General features: G+C 31.3%; 1 protein-coding gene across 1 annotated transcript; it reads left to right on the top strand.

Annotated features, from left to right (window-relative positions):
- The first annotated feature begins 542 nt into the window (after positions 1-542).
- LOC121126111 (uncharacterized) lies at positions 543-20,025 on the top strand. Its single transcript, XM_040721416.2, has 4 exons — positions 543-631; positions 17,593-18,009; positions 18,065-18,451; positions 18,525-20,025. The coding sequence occupies exons 2-4, from the start codon at positions 17,998-18,000 to the stop codon at positions 19,836-19,838; spliced, it is 1,713 nt and encodes a 570-aa protein (XP_040577350.1). The 5' UTR covers positions 543-631; positions 17,593-17,997; the 3' UTR covers positions 19,839-20,025.
- Positions 20,026-20,444: the final 419 nt, after the last annotated feature.

Genomic DNA, 20,444 nt, shown 5'->3' with positions numbered 1-20,444 from the left:
ATATCATATTATTTGAATAAAACTTATTCTAATTCCAAATCTATTTAACTCCGTGCGTAAATACATAAGACTTTACTAACTCCCAGCTCTATTAAATGTAATTACTTAAAATTTTGACCCATTAAACTCAAGAATTGGGGATATGAGCAATCAATACAGTATGTATGAAGTTTTTTATCCCTTCTGTTCGGCAACTAATATATAAATACATACATAATCATCGGTATGAATTCATTACAGTATTATTCAAAGATGAATGGAGGATAGTATTTCATATTATAAGAATGAAACTTACTAGACAGTCTTGTACAAACACGATTTGATGTTGAAATTAATTTTTGATGGGCTAATTCATCAGTTTAAATGATTTGTTGAATAGTATTTTTTTTTTTTTACTTTAGAGAGCTCTTTAACATATATTATCTACTTAGATTATGAAGTATGAGTTATATACATTACGTTAATGCAACTTTTTTCTAAGAATTGTTACAGAAAAGGAAAATTGGATTAAGAGGTCATCTAAACTAATCGGTCGCTTTTCCAGTTTTCTTTGCCTCACCGCTTAATACAAGTTAGAATGTATTTTCTTTCTTGTGTCTTTGTGAGTGCTTTCGTGATAATTAACTAATGAGTAAGACTTTTTATCTTTAATTAATATCATATGTTTGCTCAAATAACATTAATCCTCCTGATAAGAGGACATTTCTGTAAATACCAATGATGATAATTACTAAAGAGGAAATTTTGTCGTAAACTCAACTATTTTAATGATTCGGGTTCTCCTCCTTTTAGTTTTAAAATCCGTCTTTATTATTACTGATGCCAAATCATGCTTAATTAAGAAAAGTTAATAAAATTTATTATACAAATTCTGTTTTTACAATTGATAAAAACTTGATTAAAATCAGCCAACCCTTTTATCAAGGTACTCACTCCTAAGACTATTTAAATGATTCGGGCTCCCCTCCTTCTGTTTTAAAATCAGTCTTTATTATTATTGAGGCTCAAGGGTTCAAGTCTTCTTTATATTTTGTCCTCGGCTTCTCCAGGGAAAGAGGTCTTTCAGACCAGGAATCGAATGATTTCGCCTTTAATGAATATATTTATCGATCAATTTTGTGCCTCCGAATTATTAATTTCCAATTACTTTTATAAATATCTGGAGTGGCACCAGATCTACTGGAAAATTAGGATTTAACCTCATCGGTAGATTTAACAACATTTTATGAAAAAAATAAAATGGCAGGTTCTTAGTCAATATGTACAATTTAAAAAATTCTTCAATAGATCATTGTTTCTCCTATAGTTTAAAGTCACGTGGCATAATGTGTATCTCAACCTAATCATCAAAATTTTAATATTGAAATAAAAACAGTAAAACTTCTTAAATACTGTAAAATCTGGGACAATAGTACCAGGGTGAAATAAAGTAATGAATATCAAAAATTAATATACTAAAATAGTTTCATTATATCTAGTTTTTAATATAAGTATTACTTCAAAATGAAAATCGAAGAGAACAATTCCATATTTTGTGAACCTGTGAAGGTATAAAATATTGATTGACCAATTAACTCCTTAAATGTGACGAAATACAGTTATGATATCAAAATGAAATATTTAAATAGGTTGTTGATCTTTTGCATGCACTAATAATTAGAGGTGGGGAAAAGTCAATATACTGCAACTCCAAGTTTAGTATCATGTCTTTGCTCACAAATCCAAGACCTAGAATCTTTGCATTTAGTCCAATTCAAATCTTCAGATTATTTTTTTCTAACTAATTTCAGACATTTCAAGTCCATAACTATAACATAGGGTCTATAGTGTTAATGCTTTTCTAGAGTTTAGTATAAATTAGATCTACAGTCAAAGTCGAGTCGCGAGTAATTAATCTAGTTTTTTGGATATGCTCAGGCTTGGACATTTTACGTTGATTTTCTGGAAAGTTTTCGTTCGTCGTTCATTTGTCTGGGGCTTCCACAGGGGAAGGGCTGGAGGGACAGTAGCCCCCCCCCACCCCGAATTAAGGATTTTTTATTCTTTTAGAAAATTTGGTATTTTAATTTATTTTCAAAAAAATTAATATTTGATATTTAATTTCCCGAAAAATTTAATTGTCTTTGTATAGCTATGGATTTTTGAAATTTTTCTCTGAAAAATTTCAATTTTTTTTTTCAAAAAATTTTATTTTTGAAATTTAATTTTATAACTTTTTTCCAAAAATTTAATCTTTTGTGAACATCTTTGAATTTTTGAAATTTTTTTCCAAAATTTTTTTACTTTTTGCGAACAACTTTGGATTTTTGAAATTTTTTGTGAATAGCTATAGATTTTTAAAATTTTTCTCCGAAAAATTGAATATTTGAATTTAAAAAAAAAAAATAATAATATTTGAAATTTAAGGTATGATGCATTGAGGTTTAGCAACACACGTTCGTCAATATGTGTCCTTCACAATCAGAGAAACAGACAAACTTGGTTTGATTTTAATATAAATAGTATTAAAGTTAAAGATAGAAACCTTGTTAAAAGTTTTCCTTACAAATATATATAATTACGTTCTGCGGCCTCTGAAGGTGAAGATCCTGTTCATAATAATTAAGACTTGATAAATTTATATGATATAATTGCTGAAATGGTAATAATAAGTCACTTCTCGAAATAGCAATGATTATAATTACTAAAGAAGAAACTTTGCTGTGACCTCTACTTTTTAACAGATTCGTACTCCCTTGTTATATATATAAAAAAAATATATAACCAGCCTTTTATAATTAGGCAGTTAAACAAGATCGGAATTAAAGGAACCCAAAATAATCTATGACATTATTTAAAAATTTTACAACTTTATTTATTACCCCCTACTTGGTCTTAACATCACTCCCCTGGTGATACATAATCTGAGACCAATCATTTCTGTGTACCAAAAAATGACTACCATATATATTTTAAGCATTCTCATGAATGCATTTGAATTTAAAATACATTCATCATCGTGTCTTAAATAAAATTCAAATTTTTATTAAAATATTTATAAATAAAAATAAGAAATTAATAAGTATTTAGAAAATTGAGCTCTGTTGTAACCTGGAATACCTATTTCATACACGACAATTCCATAGTCCAGTGATTTGCAAAGGGTGTGTTGTGAGACATTTCATATAAAGTAATCAATTTACAGTGTAATTGATAACTTTAAACACAAAATTACTTCCATAATTTTTCAATATATATTTATTTTATTTTTGGCATCCTAAAAATAATAATAATTATAGCCTTAATTAAGAAAAAAAAAAGTAGTAATCTTTTGAAAAAATAAAAATGAAAGACAAAATGAACGCCGTTCATTTTTTTTTTTTGTTCATTTGTTAAAAATTATGTTCTATATCCATGCTTAGATATGCATGCCTCTATTTCAACGTATTTAAGGAGTTATCGAAAAATTCCTTCTCAGACATTCATTATAATATCATGTACATCCTCGTTGAAAATAATTGATTCTTAAATTCATTTTATAAATAAGCTATTAAAACTCATAGTTTTGTCAATTTATTGTCATAGGATTAAGGAAGTTAGTCAAGGAATAAATATTTATTGTACCTTATATGTTGAAGCAATCAGGCTAAGTATTTATTTTTCATTGAAAAATGTTCCTATTTTATTATTAAAATTTTCATGATTAATAGAACTCATAATTACTTTCCGATTCGAGTTTGAAAGTTTAATGGGTCAAAACTCTGATACTTATTTGATTTGATTTTTGAAGTTAGTAAAGTGGTTCTGATCGTTTGAGTATCCAAAGTATTTCGTTGGGCTACAATTTTCTTTTCTTCAAAATGAAAAATATGGATTATATTCTTATGTATCAAGTGAGAAAATGAACTTTGATTAAACTTTTGAAATTCAACAGCATAACTTTAAAATTAAAACATCTCAAATTCAGCAACATAACTTTAAAATTGAAACTTCTGTATCCCTTTACAAATAGAGAATGTCTTTAAAAAAGTCATTTTCAAATAGCTATAGAGGTAAAAATAACGGTTTGAAGACTGGGTTTTAGGAGAGCTCGCATACGGAAAATTTGTACTGGAATTACTCGTTCTGGGAAAATTCGTATTAGATAAAGCTCGCCAGGGGGAAGACTCGCATCCTTTGCTTTAATGTAAATAATAATCTCACTGAAGGTATATACAATATTCTATTACCCTCACTTATGTTCTTCCATTAAATTATTTTATTAAATTATCGGTTATTACATTTATTAAAACAAATAAATTAATTAATGAAATTAAACATTGACAAAGGAATGGATATTAATATTAGTTATAAACATTAATAAAGTGAGAGCCGGATTCTCTTTCTGATTTGGAATGAATGAATATATAAAGTTGTATTATACATATTGTTTGATAAATATCACTGAAGTTTACTATTACTAATCAAGTTACATATTCAAATGTCATTGTTAGTATATTATCAACATACACTCAAAAATTCGCTGAAGGCACGTATAAATCACTTATTTAGGTCTCATAACTTGGCTTGAGATCCATTGGAGGTATGAATTCCAAGTTCTAGATATATATAACTCTGGTGATTCAAGTCCCTTGAGTGACTACGTAGTGCAGCCTGCTACCTACTCTTCAAATAAGAAAGAAGATTAATGAAGAGACGAGGAGCATCGTTCTCATCTCCCTATTTCAATTCTAGGTTGCTCCAAATGTATGTACGGATGTATATTTTTCCTTCCTTACTCTCTCATTTCAACGTGCTCTCCCACGATCCGACCTTTGAGTCCCTCCTCGAATCATTTCAGTGATTTACATCACCACATCCAACCACCTCTTCTACTGATATATCCTGGCTCATAACAAAGAGGAAATAACTGTTCTTGCCTAATCTAATGTCACGATTGTTCGTCCCACCATGAGTATTTTCCAATATGAATAATCCATTATGTCTAAAGTCGAATAATAATGGATAATTAAGTGATTAGCACTTCTTCCATCCGAATTGGTGTCGTGTTGTTTATTTTTCTTTAATCACATATTTATTATTTTGTCTCTTGTCCGAACACATTACTCATTACATAAGTGAGATTATTATTTACATCAAATAAAGGAAGGGGAGTCTTCCGACGGACGAGCTTTATCTTATCCGAAATTTCCCAGTGTGACTAATCCCAGTACAAACTTTCTCTATACAAATTTTCCGTAGTCGAGCTTTCCTAAACCTGAAGACTGAAACTTTAGAAACATATTTTTTCGTTATAATACAACAGAGGCTCGAATTAACAGGTCACCCAAAAAATTGGATACACTAGAACACACGCAAAAATAAAAATTTAGAAGTTGACCTTTGAGCTTATTTATGACCTTAAAACTGTACTTTATAAACTTAAAATGTTATATAACTATTGTTTTAAGCATATAAAGCTTTAATGATCACGACATTAGCTAGTTTCTTCTTGTTACGTTGAAAAATGATTTAAAAAAATACACATTCATAGGTGAAAAAGTATCTTTTGGGGGTAGGGGAGGGGGGTTTGGCCGGATTTGTTTTTCCAAAGTGCTTAAAATCACTTTTGCATCCGAAAAATTGAGCTAAAATTTAATTTGCTCATTTTTATGAATATCCCCCCCCCCCTAATTGTATCTAATGACTAGGAACGTGTTTCTTGTAGGATAAACATGCTTTTCCGGTCTACTACCATCAAATCGTTTCCAAATGAACGTGGTATCTTCTACTACTTATTTACTTAGTTAATAGGCTGAGAGATTTTGGCCATAAGGAAAAATTAGAACTGACCTTTCGAAATACGAGGTATTTTTATAGGCGAGCTCCCATCAATGAATTGGCCCTTAAAATAATATTCTTCTGCACCCGGGAGAAAGAATTAACTTGTAGCAAAAAAAAAACCCCACAACTCTGATTACCTTTTCTATTAATTGCTCGTTTAATCAACTTTTACTTTAAATATATTTTTGTTTTTTTCGACAAATTTATAGACAGTTTATAATGTCGATAACACTATCCACTTCAAAAATGGTATAAAATAAGTTTTTTTCGACAAATTTATGGACAATTTATAATGTCGATAAGACTATCCACATCAAAAATGGTACAAAAGAAGTTTTTTTTCTGTCGTGGCCTTCAGAAAAAAGCCAAACATTTGTTTGTTATTTTTGGCTATTTTTAAGGTTCAAAGCTGTTTTAAGCCCTCAGTGTTGAAGATAGGGATCAATTATGTTAATATATTTTAAAGCCGAATGTTAAAAATTTTTAAAACCATTTTTAAAATGTCTGCATCATACTTTAACTAAAATTATCTTTGTTAAAAGCGAAAAATAGGTGCTTTTTATTTAGATACTTATAGCTTCAAGACGAATAGATTAAAAATATTGGATTCGATAGCTAAAAGTATGAACTTTAATTTTAAATAAAAACTTTTCCAAAAACACTCAATATCGTTGTCAATTTAAGATAAGGCTACAACAATATTTCAAGATAAAACTCATTTTTGAATTGATCTCATAATAAAAGTACATAAGTATTTGTATGCCCTAGCTAGAAGAGATAGAAACAAAGAGAGAGAAGTAATGAGATAGAAACAAAGAGAGAGAAAAGAAAAAATGATTTGCTTCGAGGACCCCTTGAATGTCCGTTTTTTGGAATCCCTCACTCACTAAGGTTATGCAACGAGTCTTCTTGTGTCCATGAAGCTTGAAATAATTTATTTATACAATTTGAGACATGAGGCTAAATGTTAAAACAATATATGTTTTCTTTTTCTCCTTTTTTGTTTCTCTCTCTTTGTTTCTATCTCATACTCCTTCTCTCTCTTTGTTTCTATCTCATTACTTCTTCTATCTCTTCTGCTGGGGCATACATATACTGTGGAATATGGAAGATTTAAGGTTGATAATTTTGTTAAGAATACAAAAGCGTGCGAGGAGAAGAGAAGAAATACTTATGGCATCATTGATTAAATAATATACATCTTCTATCAAGAACATTATCATTCCCGCCTTTATTATTCCATATTAATATAATATTAGATGCTGATAGTCGATAGAGAACTGAATAAAATGCCTAAAATAACGTCGCCTTCTCTGGATTTCTGAAAGTGGAGGCCCAGGGATTTGGAAAATGCTTACCAGATGAGAAACAGATGGCTTGTCGGATTTATCAATATAAATGTGCCTTTAGTCCCCTGTCTAGAATTACACGCCACTCATTATCCTCATCTCATAACAAGAGTATGGATATTCATCTATAAAATCAAGTTAACGATTAATACATCAAGTCAGACTTTAACTTTGATCCACAAAAATGCTTATTACATTTAATATAAGCTTATCCATTGCTAATCATCCTACGTTCAAAAAATTTATGGAGAAATACACGGGTAAATTCTTCTCTTCCCAAAGAACCATCATTAATTTATGGAGGATGTTGGTAAGGATGTCATTTATAGAAATACCCCCATTGTAAATTGTGGAGTTAAGATATTATATATTAAGATGTTTAGAGTCATCCACACCAAATTACGAAATGGAACTCTGAATTTTGTACCATCTAACAGTAAGTATTCATTTTTTAATTTTAAATCTAACCATAAAATATGATTCTATTTTAGTTAAAATTATCAAGAATTATGATGCTCAACTCATTAAATGGCAAAAACAAGTGCTTAAATGGTCACAACAAGGGGAGTAGTAGCTTTGGATGGGTCGCAACTAGTTTGTCTGACACTAGTTTCTTCACTTAAAGACTTGGGTATGATCATTAGGTTTTCCAATATTACATAAAAGTCAATAACAACAACGGGGGTAGTTACATTAGGTGTAGTATTATAATTAGCGATTGTGCGTATCCTTCATGATAATAGTATGCTGGTATACAAGCATAAATAACGGGGGGGGGGGTAACTTAATAAGGAGTAATATCGCCGGACATTACTACATAATTAGCTTTTGCTCTAAATCTTTACGATGGATTTAATTCTAACATTTTTTTTATTAGTATATTTATTGTCTAATTTTATGATTTTGACATTTACTTTAATATTAATCATTATTTAGATCTCATCGATATCTATGCTGTGCACAATTGTATATAGTAACTTCCACATTAGGAAAAAAGGGGGATGCTCTTTTTGATTAAACTCCACGTCTGGCTTGTGTTTAGCAACTTAAAGTTATGACATATTTAACTGAATTCCGATGTCAGAATAAGAAAATATTATTTGGATTAATCTATTATTTCAATATTCTGAATTTATAATTTATTGCTATTATTAGTTATATGATTACAATTGTTTAATTTTGTATATTTAACATAAATGTATGATGGATGGTTTATTTTTTAGTATGTAGATTATATTTAATTTAAGCCTTCTTTTTAAACTTGGAACTTCAAATATATTTCGAAATACTCTACTTTGTCGTTTCATAAGTTATTATTCTGAGAATATCGTTCATAATGAATAATTACAATTTCATGGAGTGTGACGTTTTAAAATCTACTGTAACGGATAAAAATGTCTATTATACGTAGTATATCTTCATTAAACATTTTACTAATAAATACTTTCGTTATACCCTCAAAAATCATAGTAAAAGAGGCAGCTGATAATCACAACAGTATTTTATACAATGATACCATAAGTCTTTCTCTCAACCCCCCTGCTCCTTGTACGCGTTTTTCTTTACAGAATTATTAACTTTAGTTATAATATATGTATGAGGGGGTGAAACTTCCACAGGGCGAAATTTCGGCAGGGTGAAACTTCCCAGGAGGAAAATGCCCAGGAGAAAACTGCGTAACATCATAGAATCACTTTTTAGCACGACAGTTTTTTTGGACAATGTAATCTGAAGAATAAATTTTCTTTTCCTAGGCTGTTGGCATTATAATTTAACTCCCGAGGAGTGAACTTCTTTTCCTAACTAAATTCAATTATAATATTTTCAAATTGTGAGAATTACAATTTTAATTTTCAGTTTCTTTTTTTTACCATGCCCATTTACAAACACGATTTTCATCACTACTGATGAGTAAAGCTGGGCAGCAAGTTTAGTTAAATAACTGTTTTTGAGATTAGAAAAGGAGAAACGGTTGTTGGGTCTGCTTTTCCCCCTTTTTTATTCATTATTTCCTAAATCATTGTTCTTGTCTCCTTCTAATAAAAAATCTATAGTTTGTCTCAGTGCAATATTGAATATAATTAATGTTATTCGTGAAATGTGTTTAGAAAATTATCTTTATGCCTGGATTGCCTAGAAATTCATATTTTTTCATTTGGATGGATGGTTCAACTATGTTCTGAAATCTCCCCTACCTCTCATGGATCCTTTTTTATGGAAGGATCGTTCATTGTGCAGATCTCCCTTCACATCAAGGTCTGTGATAGTTACTTTTGACGACCTCTTGAAGCATTGCCTCTATGTTCAGAAATACAGCAATTCCTCCGGATCTGCTACAGAATCATCATATACATACATACTTCCATAAGAACTAAGAAGTTCCATAAAAAGAAAAATAATCGACTGAAAGATCTACTGAAGAATTATAATTCTTGAATTCTTTTCTCCTTAATTCAACCCTGCTTCGTCTCCTACTCTAAAAAACGATTTCATTGATAAAAGTCCTTCAATTTCTTTGTTGGATAAGTTATTAAGTTCACTAATTTAGTATGCTCATCTCAATCACATTAATATCAATTCCATTTATTAAGTGGAGTTCTGTCATCTATGGATGATTGAAACTTTAAGTTTAGGACTCACAAAGATTATTTTTGACTCATCTTGCCTCTCATTCTCCATAGTTTTGTCTGCAATGTATATATTCTATTCTACTAATTAATATATTTATTTATGTATAGAATAATTCTAACTTTATTTGGTATAACTTACATTGTATATTAATAACTTCTATTTAATATTTTTATAATAGTTTATGATTTTTTTTTTTTTTCATTTACTAATTCTTGTCTAACATAATATCACAAAAATATGTTATAATACTCAAAGTAACTCGAAATACATTTTACCAATACAATTACCAACTATGTAAATCCAGTGTGTTTTTTTTTTTAGCTGGCCCGTCAATTTGTAATTGGTAATATATAGAAGGAATTTTCTTTTTCATAGCAGTTTTTATTCTTATTTCATTCTCGAGTAGTGAAGATCCTTTCGTAAATAGATTCAATTATATTCACAAGCGGATTGAACATTTGTTGCAGAGTTCTAATTGTAAGTCCTTGGTGGACTCAGAGTAGACTTGGAGTTCGATATCAGAGTAATTCTTCCCAATGTCCTTTTTTATATACTTTTTTCCTTCCTCTCTTGTCATAGGTGATCTAATGAAACGCCATGACCATTATTTTTTCTCTCTTTCTAAACGTCTTAAAATTGTCAGGGTTACCATGTTGATTTTTGGTTTCTTTTTTGACATGCCATGCTAAACTGGATTTTCATCGTTGTCAATTATGCATACGCGTTTTCCTTTTTTTCCCTTTGTTGGTAGAGCGTGACTTCACGGGGGATACACAATTAAATTTATGGATTGAGTTAAACGAATAAACAATCTTAACAACTTTTAGATACAATCCCTAATAATGTTGAATTTGTTAATTAAAGATTTATGTACCGATAAGAAGAGCAAAATTTATTCTGTAAATATATAATTTTTTGCAGTAAATATATTAAAATAATGCTAAGACATATGGGTTTATTAAGCTAAAGGTCTTCAATAGTATACTAGAAAAATCTGATTGTAATGATTGTTATGGAAATGCTTAGGAAATGAGTATTGTATCACACTACTGATGCACTATGAATCCCAAGAGTTCTAAAATGGAACTTCTTATCCGTTGACATAATTATTTATAAATAAGCTGGACTCAAAGAATGACGATACATTATTATATAAATTAACTTGTTCAATACTAAAAAGAGTATAAGTAGCGTTATCCAATTCATACATGCCTCTAAGATTTTAGGACTACGGTCGACTTTGGTGTTAATCTGCCTCAAGATATGATGACTAAAAAGTCCAAAAATATACTCAACCTCCCGATTATAATATCAGAAAATCATCGAGGATTGATGGAAGAGGTTACTCAAATGTCTTGAAAGAAAATAAAAGTATTCGTAGAGATGTAATGGTTCGGGTGAACCTGGACAATAACTTTAATTGTGAGACTTTTGTGCTCACGATGGAAAATACAGAAGGTTTATACTTTAGAGGAGATAATGTTAAAAACATTGACCTATACGATATAGTAATTAAATATGGTTTTAATGAGCATGAAATTCTGGGAGTTAATCCTACATTTAGTCTGGGTCAAGCTTGTTTTTATACTAGATTCCCTAATGTTGGTAGAGATCGAATTGATGACTTAAAAAAACACAATGTGATGAAAATAAAAAATTTGGACGGTTCAATCGAGGATGTCACTTTTAAAATAAAAGGAATTGACAATGTTCATATTAATATTAAGAAGAAATTGGTTGTGACGCTTACTAATACTTTCAAATGAGTAAATGAGGCAAATGTGGTTGAATGGATGAATCAATTTTGGGAAATTATAAATCCCTATCCCCAAAAAAACCAATTGATGACAAAGCGGAGGGAAAATATAATTGTTATAGGGAGATTTGGCGCGGCAGTGACTACATCGTGGAAATTGTAGCTGATCCTTCGTCTATACCTCTACTATAACCAGTGTTAGGAAATTTAATTAAGCTGAAGTTTTCTGGAGTGAAACTTCAATGTCAAAGATGCTTTAATTTTCGACATATGATGTATTATTGCTTGGAAAAACGACTTAAAACTTTTGAATATGAAATGGCTCTCAAAAAACCTATGCAAAAACGTTTTCCATCAGATGTACAAATTGTAGAGAATAAGGAGGACCAATTGATAGAAGACAAAAATGAAGATAAGTCTTCCAGAATTGAGAAAGATTTAGGATATTAAATCAGAGATATCTTCTTCTTGCTATAAAAACTGTCCCATTTGCTTACCTAAAAGATTTCATTGTTTCTTTAGTGGAAATGGATCAAATAGAGGAGTCTTGACTCTTATTTCAAAGAAAATCAAGAATGTTTCCTGTGTTAAAGAGTTCTCCTACAAAAGCGATTGGCATAAAATTCGAATTTCTTTAAATGGGATGAGTTTCAGTCTTATGAATGCCTATGGGCTAATGAAGGGTCTACTTCCTATTTTCATGCAATTTTTAATAACCAAATAAAGGATTCAACTCCGTTCTCGCTAATTGCGGATTTAAATGTTGATCTCCATAAATATGATGCACACTATCCAAACATTACTGCTCTACAAAATATAATTCTTAAGTTCAATCTTGTTGACTAAACAAAAAAGTTCAGTGCGGAAGAGGGTATTTCTTGGAGGAGAGGGAATCAGTCTTCCAGAATTGACTTGGCTTTGATTTCTCCTACATTGACTCATATGGTAAAAAAAAACATTTTATACCTTCCTTTGATCATAAATTGATAAAATTGACCTTATAAAGCTTCTCAATTAAGTATACCAAAATGGTTGATTTAAGACGATAAATACAAAACGAAATTAAAAAAAGAATTGCTAGGAGGTTTTAATGACTCATTTTCATCCAGACAAGCGACTCAAAGTCTCATAAAAAAATTCATTCAACGACTTGACAGTTTCTTTTGGAAAATAGGAAAGAAACAATATTATACGCCAGTCAAGTAGATAATATTCTCAATAACGGATCCATTTTTGCACGCTCCTATTTTGCAGATCCTCTGAATTTTTTTAGAACTGCAGAAATTGCTGAGGCCGAAATGAAAGAAAAAAGTTGAGTTCGAAGGGTCTGCGTGCAGAAGACTTAAGAAATTTTTTGAGAAATACAGATTTTCTGCTCCCCGTGTTAAAAAAATTATTCATGAAGGAAAAGTTATAACAAAACCGGTAGATGTGTTAGACTACTTTCATTCCCATTTCCTAAAACTTGTTGGCACAAAAAGAGGCCACTTTCCGAAAAGAGATGTAATTTCCACTATGCAAGGAAATTATATCTTCTCCAAAGATATTAAATCTAACTTTATAGGAAAGTATTATAAGGGAGATGAAGCCTGTGGCCGAGATGGAGTCTCGGGTAAAGTCTATTCGAATTTTAGAGATGAAGTCGTTCCATATCTTTTCAAAATTGGATGTTCTATGGAAAAGTTTGGACGACTACCGAAATCACAAACAAAAGGAAGAATTACATTGATTCCGAAAAAAGGAGATGGGACAAACTATAGCCATTGGAGACCAATTACAGTCAAGCTACAATTGACACAGTGGAAAGTGGGAAGAAGAAGTTTGGAGCAATAATAGCAATAGACTTCTGTAAAGCTTTCGACTCTATTTCACATAGGCAAATTCTTAGATCTGTAAAAAAGTTACTTCAGGAACGTTTTTTAACCCTGTACGTGCCTTGCTATATAACGGCACTTCAACGATCTCATCTAATTGCCAGAATATGTAGGGTCTTATTTAATCATTTTCGGAAGTTTCAAGAAAAAACAGGATTGACTGGTAATAAAAATAAGACCTCCATTTTACCTTTGGGCTCCTGGAAGCCTGAAGAGGATATTAGAGTACGATTTTGGGTATCAAATGGAATAACAGTGGTATTCATGAAGATAACTGGAGCGAAATTCGGATCTCTGTCAACAAAAGAATTTCTTTTTAGAAAAGATTCAACCTTAAAAAAACAGTTGACTTTTATAACAATTTGGTAATACCTTTAATTTTATATAAGGCTACATATTGTCCCGAAAATTTACTCCAAAATCAAGAAATCCAGCAGTAGAATGGAGAAGAAGTATAACGAACCGAGAACTGTACATTTGGCTTATGATGGGGACTAATCTGACCAACAAAATTATATCTTTGATCTCTCAACTTTGGGCTCAGCTCAGAGAATAATTTGGATGCTCACCCCTGCATTTAGAAATGACTCAACCATTGCTATAATATGTCAAAATATAATTAAAAAGTTGTATTTTAGAAATTTAAAGGACCCCTCCATTTTAGAACAACACACAATCACACGACATATTTTAACAGTTCATAAGTTAAATTTGGAAGAATTGCTCAACGATGGTAGAATAAGATTTTCCACTTGTTAATTCTTCAATTCCATGCCCGTGGTACGTTAAGATGGTTCCCTTAAATTTTGATGCAGCTGTGAATGGACTCTGGGAGCTGCATGGTAAGCGTGTTGGCCTCCCTATGGGTTGGAAAAGAAAAATATTGTCTTCTCTGAGGGGAATAAATGATGAAAAAAAGTTTACCGTCCAATTACAAGCTTCCACAGATTGTATTAAATATACAAGGCCCTGCAAGGACGGTGGAAAACTAAATAATAACACACTTCATGCGTTTGTAGACTGTCCTGCCATCTATATCCAAAAATATTTTGTATCTATAAATCTAAAAGGGCTCACGAATGGGGAAGAAAAATATGTTAAGGGTCTTGTTCTTTTTGGAATTTCAAAGAAGGAGGGTGGAACTTCTGAGGTAACAAGGGCTCTGAACTTTGCAATTCTTAGTTGTAAAGCTCTCATCGCCAGGCCACTAACTATTCTGAAGAAAAAGCCAGAGTTGAGAGGTATCCTTTTGGCAGCTTCAGCCCACTATGTCTCTCTCAAAATGAAAATTCCAAAATCAGGATGTGAGTCATGGAATTTTGAAGGTGAAGAAATCCGGTACCTATATATATACCGTGATTTAGTTGTAAAATATTTGGAGTGGAATATTTCTTACCTGTGATATGTCAAAGGGATTCTGATGATAATGGTTGCAAATCACATCATATTTAATTTAAACAATTAAAGCCAAAACGCAATAAACAAAACAATAAATTATTACGTTAATTTATATCAAATAAAATAGTTGATTGATAAAATACTAGTTTAGAATTTAAATTGTTGAGACACTATTTCGATAATGATGAATTGTTTTAAAAATTCGATTCCACCTTTTTATAGTTGATAAACAAGGAGCCGGACGAATGTCACTTGACTGAATGTATCTGTAACCTTTAAAGGAGAGATACATATGTACCAGTCCATGAATAATTGCCCCTTTATTCAAACTATCAGATTATTTACTTTAAATCTAAGATCATATTTTTTCAAGTCGTCATATCATCACCCTAAGGAAAATGTGAATTAGAATTTAGCTTTATATAGCTTTCCTCAAAATGATTAGCACATATTCTGGCTATCTTTCCAAGGTGACCCTTTCGATGACAAGCTCTTTCCGAAATCTATCTCCGTGAGCAATCCTTAGGGAAATCAGCTAAAACACATTATTAGGTGAGTCACAAATAGCAACCCAATAGATACAAGATCTATTGCAGGCCTCCATCACAAGTCACTATATAAATAGAGGTTAAGGAAATTTTAATAATAATAATTTTATCTACTTACTATGAATACGATTAAAATACAATATTTATTTAAATATTATATAAACTTTTCACATCAGCACTGACGTCAAAAAAGCAATCCTTCTATTTAGCTTGACCAGCAGGTGGTATGGTATAACAATTTGAAAAGGAGGTCTGGTCCAATATATGTTATTGACGTACCTTGTAATTCAAGTTACCTTGATAATACTTTAATTTATCAATTCATTATTAATCTACTGCCCCAGGTAAGGTGATACTCATTAGTTTGCGACTTTAAGCGAAAAAATTGAAGAAATATCAATGTTAACAAATCTATAATATATAAATATGGATGTTATTTCATGATATATACGAAGTAAATCAAATATTCAAATATACAAAACAAAATGATTCATTTAATATTGTGAGCTTTGCTGATAAGTTTTATTCAAATAATAAAAAAAACAGAACATGTGTCTTTGATTTCGGATCCGAATAACAAGTATTTAGGACATTTTACCCCAAATACTGGAAAAGCTAATGGGATTATTAGTTTAAATATTCTTCATATTGGCAAAAAAGTACGAATAATAAGTTTACTTTGATTGACTCTCATGAAAATATGTGTCGTTAGGTCTGGTTTTAAATGGAGTTGGGCCTTAAATAAAGATCAAATGATACGACCCTATATTTTTCGTACAAGCACAAGGCCTATGGCTTTTACCCTCTTAAAACCAGCAATGGCTGTAGTAATTTTTATTAAAAAACACCAAAATGCTGCTTATTAAAATAAATAAAGGTATTACTATATAAAGTCTAAAAAATATTTGTTTTAGCATAAATTTGGGCTTAAAACTATACTTAAAAATAAATGATATTTCATATGAATATACTTATAAATACAATTAGCAATAACCCCTAAAAACATTACTAATCCTTTAAAGTTAAATATTTAAAACATTTTCATGGTGTTTATACCACTATAACTAATGCAATGAATGTAATTCTAATCCTTATTATTATTACGAATTTGATTTGCGTTATAAACATGTCGAATATTCTTTGAATTAAATGAATAAACATTAGTTTTTTCTTGAAAAATAAGAACTTTTTAACTGATGAAATAATATTTATAAGAGTTATTCGAAACTCAAGTAAAACTAATTGAATTTCAAAGGGAAAAAAGCAAAATAGAAATCAAAAATATTTAGAAGTAATCTTATGAGGTGATTTGAGGCAACAATAATGCAGACTGAGGGAAACAGTCGAAGTGATGTGTTAAAGACGAAGCCCTGAATCGACATAGTTGCCAAAGGAAGTCTTACATGAGGCAGCAGGGCACGTCTCCAATAAATATAATACAATTTGACGACTTCATCTTGCCATCCGTTTGGCCCCCATCTGAATCTGATGGTTATTTTTCATTTTGGGTGCGATAAACAAACCGACACCCCACAATACTAAAGGCAAACTAATTTTACGGATCCAGAAGAAATTCCAGCTTTTGTCAAGGAACACATGGGGAATGCTCTCACTTTTAGCCTAATGTAAAGACTATAATTGAGGCTGGCGGGTAATTTATTGAATCGAAAAAATCAGAATTCATAACACTTTCAAAATAAGGTTATATTTTTTATCATTATGAATGACATAAATATCTTGTCTTATCACAAGATCGATTCGATTATTAATTCCGAAGATATGAGAGTTTACATTTAGTTAAATCAAATATATTTTCCTAAAAAAAAAGATGCCGAAATTTGAGTCGACTATGTTCAAAATGTGTTAGTAGATTAAGAAAATAATTTCCTAATCAAATGAACAATTGCAGATTTAAAACTCCTCAAAAAATATCCTGTAGTAATTTCCTAACCATTTTTGAAGGTCAATTGAAGATATGTTGGAAATCAAGGCAGAAAGTAAAAATTACATTTTTGTAAACTACTTATTTAAAGATACAATTTAAATGGATTTTAGATTTTTATTAATAACATTTGATACACTATTTTTATTTTTAATATACAAATCAATAAGAATTTTTATTAATATTTACATCTAATGAATTAAATAGCTTCAAAATTATTGTCCTATGGGTCTTAAAATGGACTAATTTGAGATATACCTATAAATATAACATGTCTCCCTTTCTTATTTAGGGCCGTACAATTAATGTTAATGTATTTATACTCTTTTGACTCTACTCATTGTTGAAATATGAAATGAGTAGAGTCGAAAAAGCATAAATGTTGAAGATCCTACTGACACACAAACAAACAAATATCCTTTATTTTGTGAAAGTTATGTATCAAGAAGATAGAGGATTGCATAGCAACATTCAAGAGGAACAACCCCTTAAATTGCAGGGAGAGTGTGTTTCTAATCACACAATACTTACATTCAGGACAAATAAACAACTTTTAAAAAATCATAATAACCAAATCTGACCTGAAAAAATAAATACTTTGTTCCTCAACTACATAGATAAATAATATGACCTAAGGTATATAAATGAAGGGAAATCCAATTCGAATCAACAGTCCTCCCAAGAACATCATCCAAGCATGAAGTTAAAGGTACATACATCCTTTAGTCAGCCATCCGTACTTCATTTCATTTACTTATTTACAGCATTCCCTGACCCTCATCGTCCTTTTCTCTGCTCAAGCACTTGCTTATCCAAATCCAGACTTTTCTTCAAAAAGCAAGACTGGTGATCAAAAGTGCACTCTTGTTCGATCCAAGTCTCCCTCTGGTCCCCTCTGCTTCAATGAGCCAGAATGCAAAGACGAATGCACCAAAGCAACTAAGCAAGTGTGTCAACCCGTCCAGGAAAACAAGTGTGAAACTAAGGAAGAAAAGTCTTGCAACACCGTCAATGAGGAAAAGTGCACAGACAGCTTCAGAAACGAACTGAAGGAACAATGCCGCACAATTCAAGAACAGAAATGCAAAACCGTTTTCAATCAAGAATGCAACACCGTCAATGAGGAAAAATGCCAAGTCATTTACGACACCGTAAGTCATTCTTTTGTTTTTTTATAAACCCGACTCAATGCTGAATCAACAAATCACAAAAATACTTATTCAGGTCAATGAAGATGTTTGCAACACAGTCACGACTCAAAAATGTGAAACTGTTGATGAACAAAAGTGCAGAACCATCACGGAAAAGGATTGCACAACCGTTTTGGACACAGAGACCACTGAAAACTGCCAAGAAATCCAAGACCAAGAGTGTGCCACCGTGTCCAAGTCTGTAGATGAAACTGTTTATGAGACCCAATTCGAAACAAAGTGTGAGACCTCCTACGAAAACGAATGTAGAACCGTAATTGAAAACAAAGTCGAAAAAGTCCCTGACCAAGAGTGCAGTATTGTCAAGGAAAATAAATGCAAAACCATCTGGGAAAAGGTCACTGAGAAAAAGTGTTCTACTACTCAGGAAAACAAATGCACACAAAAATTAGAGGTATCTTACAAAAACGTTGATGAAGAAGAATGCACAAATGTCTACGAGGATAAATGTGAAACCGTCTACGAAAAACAATGTAAGCCCGTCTATGAAACAGTCTGCTCGAATCCCACTGAGGGAAACACTGGATACAACGCTTTGGACACAACTTATGGTATTCCTTCATCACCTGTTTGTAAGCAAGTCTCTAAAGAAAAATGCTCAGATGTTCCAACTACCAAGTGTAGCAAAGTCCCCAAAACCCAATGCTCCGTTGTTTCAAAGAAAGTTCCTGTTAAATCTTCAAAACAAGTTTGCAAACAGGTGCCAACTGAAACTTGCAATGACGTTGTTCGTAAAATCCCCAAAGAGATCTGCAATGATGTCTCTGTTGCCAAATGCAAGCCCATCCTTAGAAATGTCAACAAAAAGGTTGCCACACAAAAGTGCAGCAAAGTGCCCAAGAATAATTGTCGTAATCTTCCTAAACAAGTTCCTCGTGTCATTTCAAAACAAGTCAATGAAAAGGTCTGCAAGCCTGTGTCCAAAAAGATTTGCAATCCCCTTACTCGTAAGGTACCCAAACAATCCTGCAGAGATGTTCCACGTGAAATATGTAGCACCGTTCCAAAACAATCATGTTCACAAGTCCCCGAAAAGAAGTGCAACACTATTGCCAAGCAAGTTCCAAGAAATGAATGTAAGACCGTTTCTCGCCAAGAATGCAAGAACGTTCCCTCTCAATCCTGTCAGAACATTCCTCGTCAGAAATGCGAGCAAGTGCCTCAGAGAGTAGCTTCCAAATCCTGCAAGCAAGTGCCACAGGAGGTTTGCATCAATGTTCCCAATACTTCGTGCAAGAACGTAACCGTGGACAAGTGCTCCAACATGGTCTTTGACAAATGTGAAAAGAAGTGTGAGGATGCCTATTGGTGCAAGGTCTGTCAATGAGAAGCTCCCTTCAATTAGTTCCTTGTCCCCCAACAAATATGAAAAATTCATTCATCCAATGAATGCACCGTCCAATATTTTCTATGAAAATATATTCCATATTTAGATCTCAGATATGCTATACAATTCACAATTACACGTAATAATGTTGACTGATCTTTTAAATAAACCATCCTAAACCGATAAACGTTGTATAAAATGTATTGGGTTTAATTGTTCATTCTTTCCTAGATAATGTTAAGTACTTTTTACATGATTTTGGAGGATAAAATGAATTACTGTTCTAGAGAGGAGAACCTTCTACATTTAAAATAACATTGGTTCATGGAAATTTTTTATTTTATTATAAATTTTTAAAACAATTTACACCAAAGAGAGGTAAGAATGCTTACTTCAAAGGGAGAACTTAAACCACGACAAACTATTATATAATGAACAAAGAAACAGAAGGAGAACACTCAAAAAAATTTATATATATTATCAGAGAGCAATAACATAATATAAAAAAACAGTGTTCTTCGTATACATAAAAAACGCCTGCAATATTTCATAAATACGATCAAATTGTTATTTCTTTGATCAAAAATATATTTACGATATACATTA

The sequence above is a fragment of the Lepeophtheirus salmonis genome, chromosome 11 (genome assembly GCF_016086655.4).
Source record: "Lepeophtheirus salmonis chromosome 11, UVic_Lsal_1.4, whole genome shotgun sequence".
Classification (NCBI taxonomy): domain Eukaryota; kingdom Metazoa; phylum Arthropoda; class Copepoda; order Siphonostomatoida; family Caligidae; genus Lepeophtheirus; species Lepeophtheirus salmonis.
The sequence above is the reverse complement of the archived record's forward strand: the minus strand, read 5'-3'. Positions and strand labels throughout refer to the sequence as shown.

Bases quoted from the DNA above. Each gene is read 5' to 3' on its own strand.
- LOC121126111 (XM_040721416.2), top strand. The intron at 18,452-18,524 runs GTAAGTCATTCT...ATACTTATTCAG, and splicing joins GCCAAGTCATTTACGACACC to GTCAATGAAGATGTTTGCAA.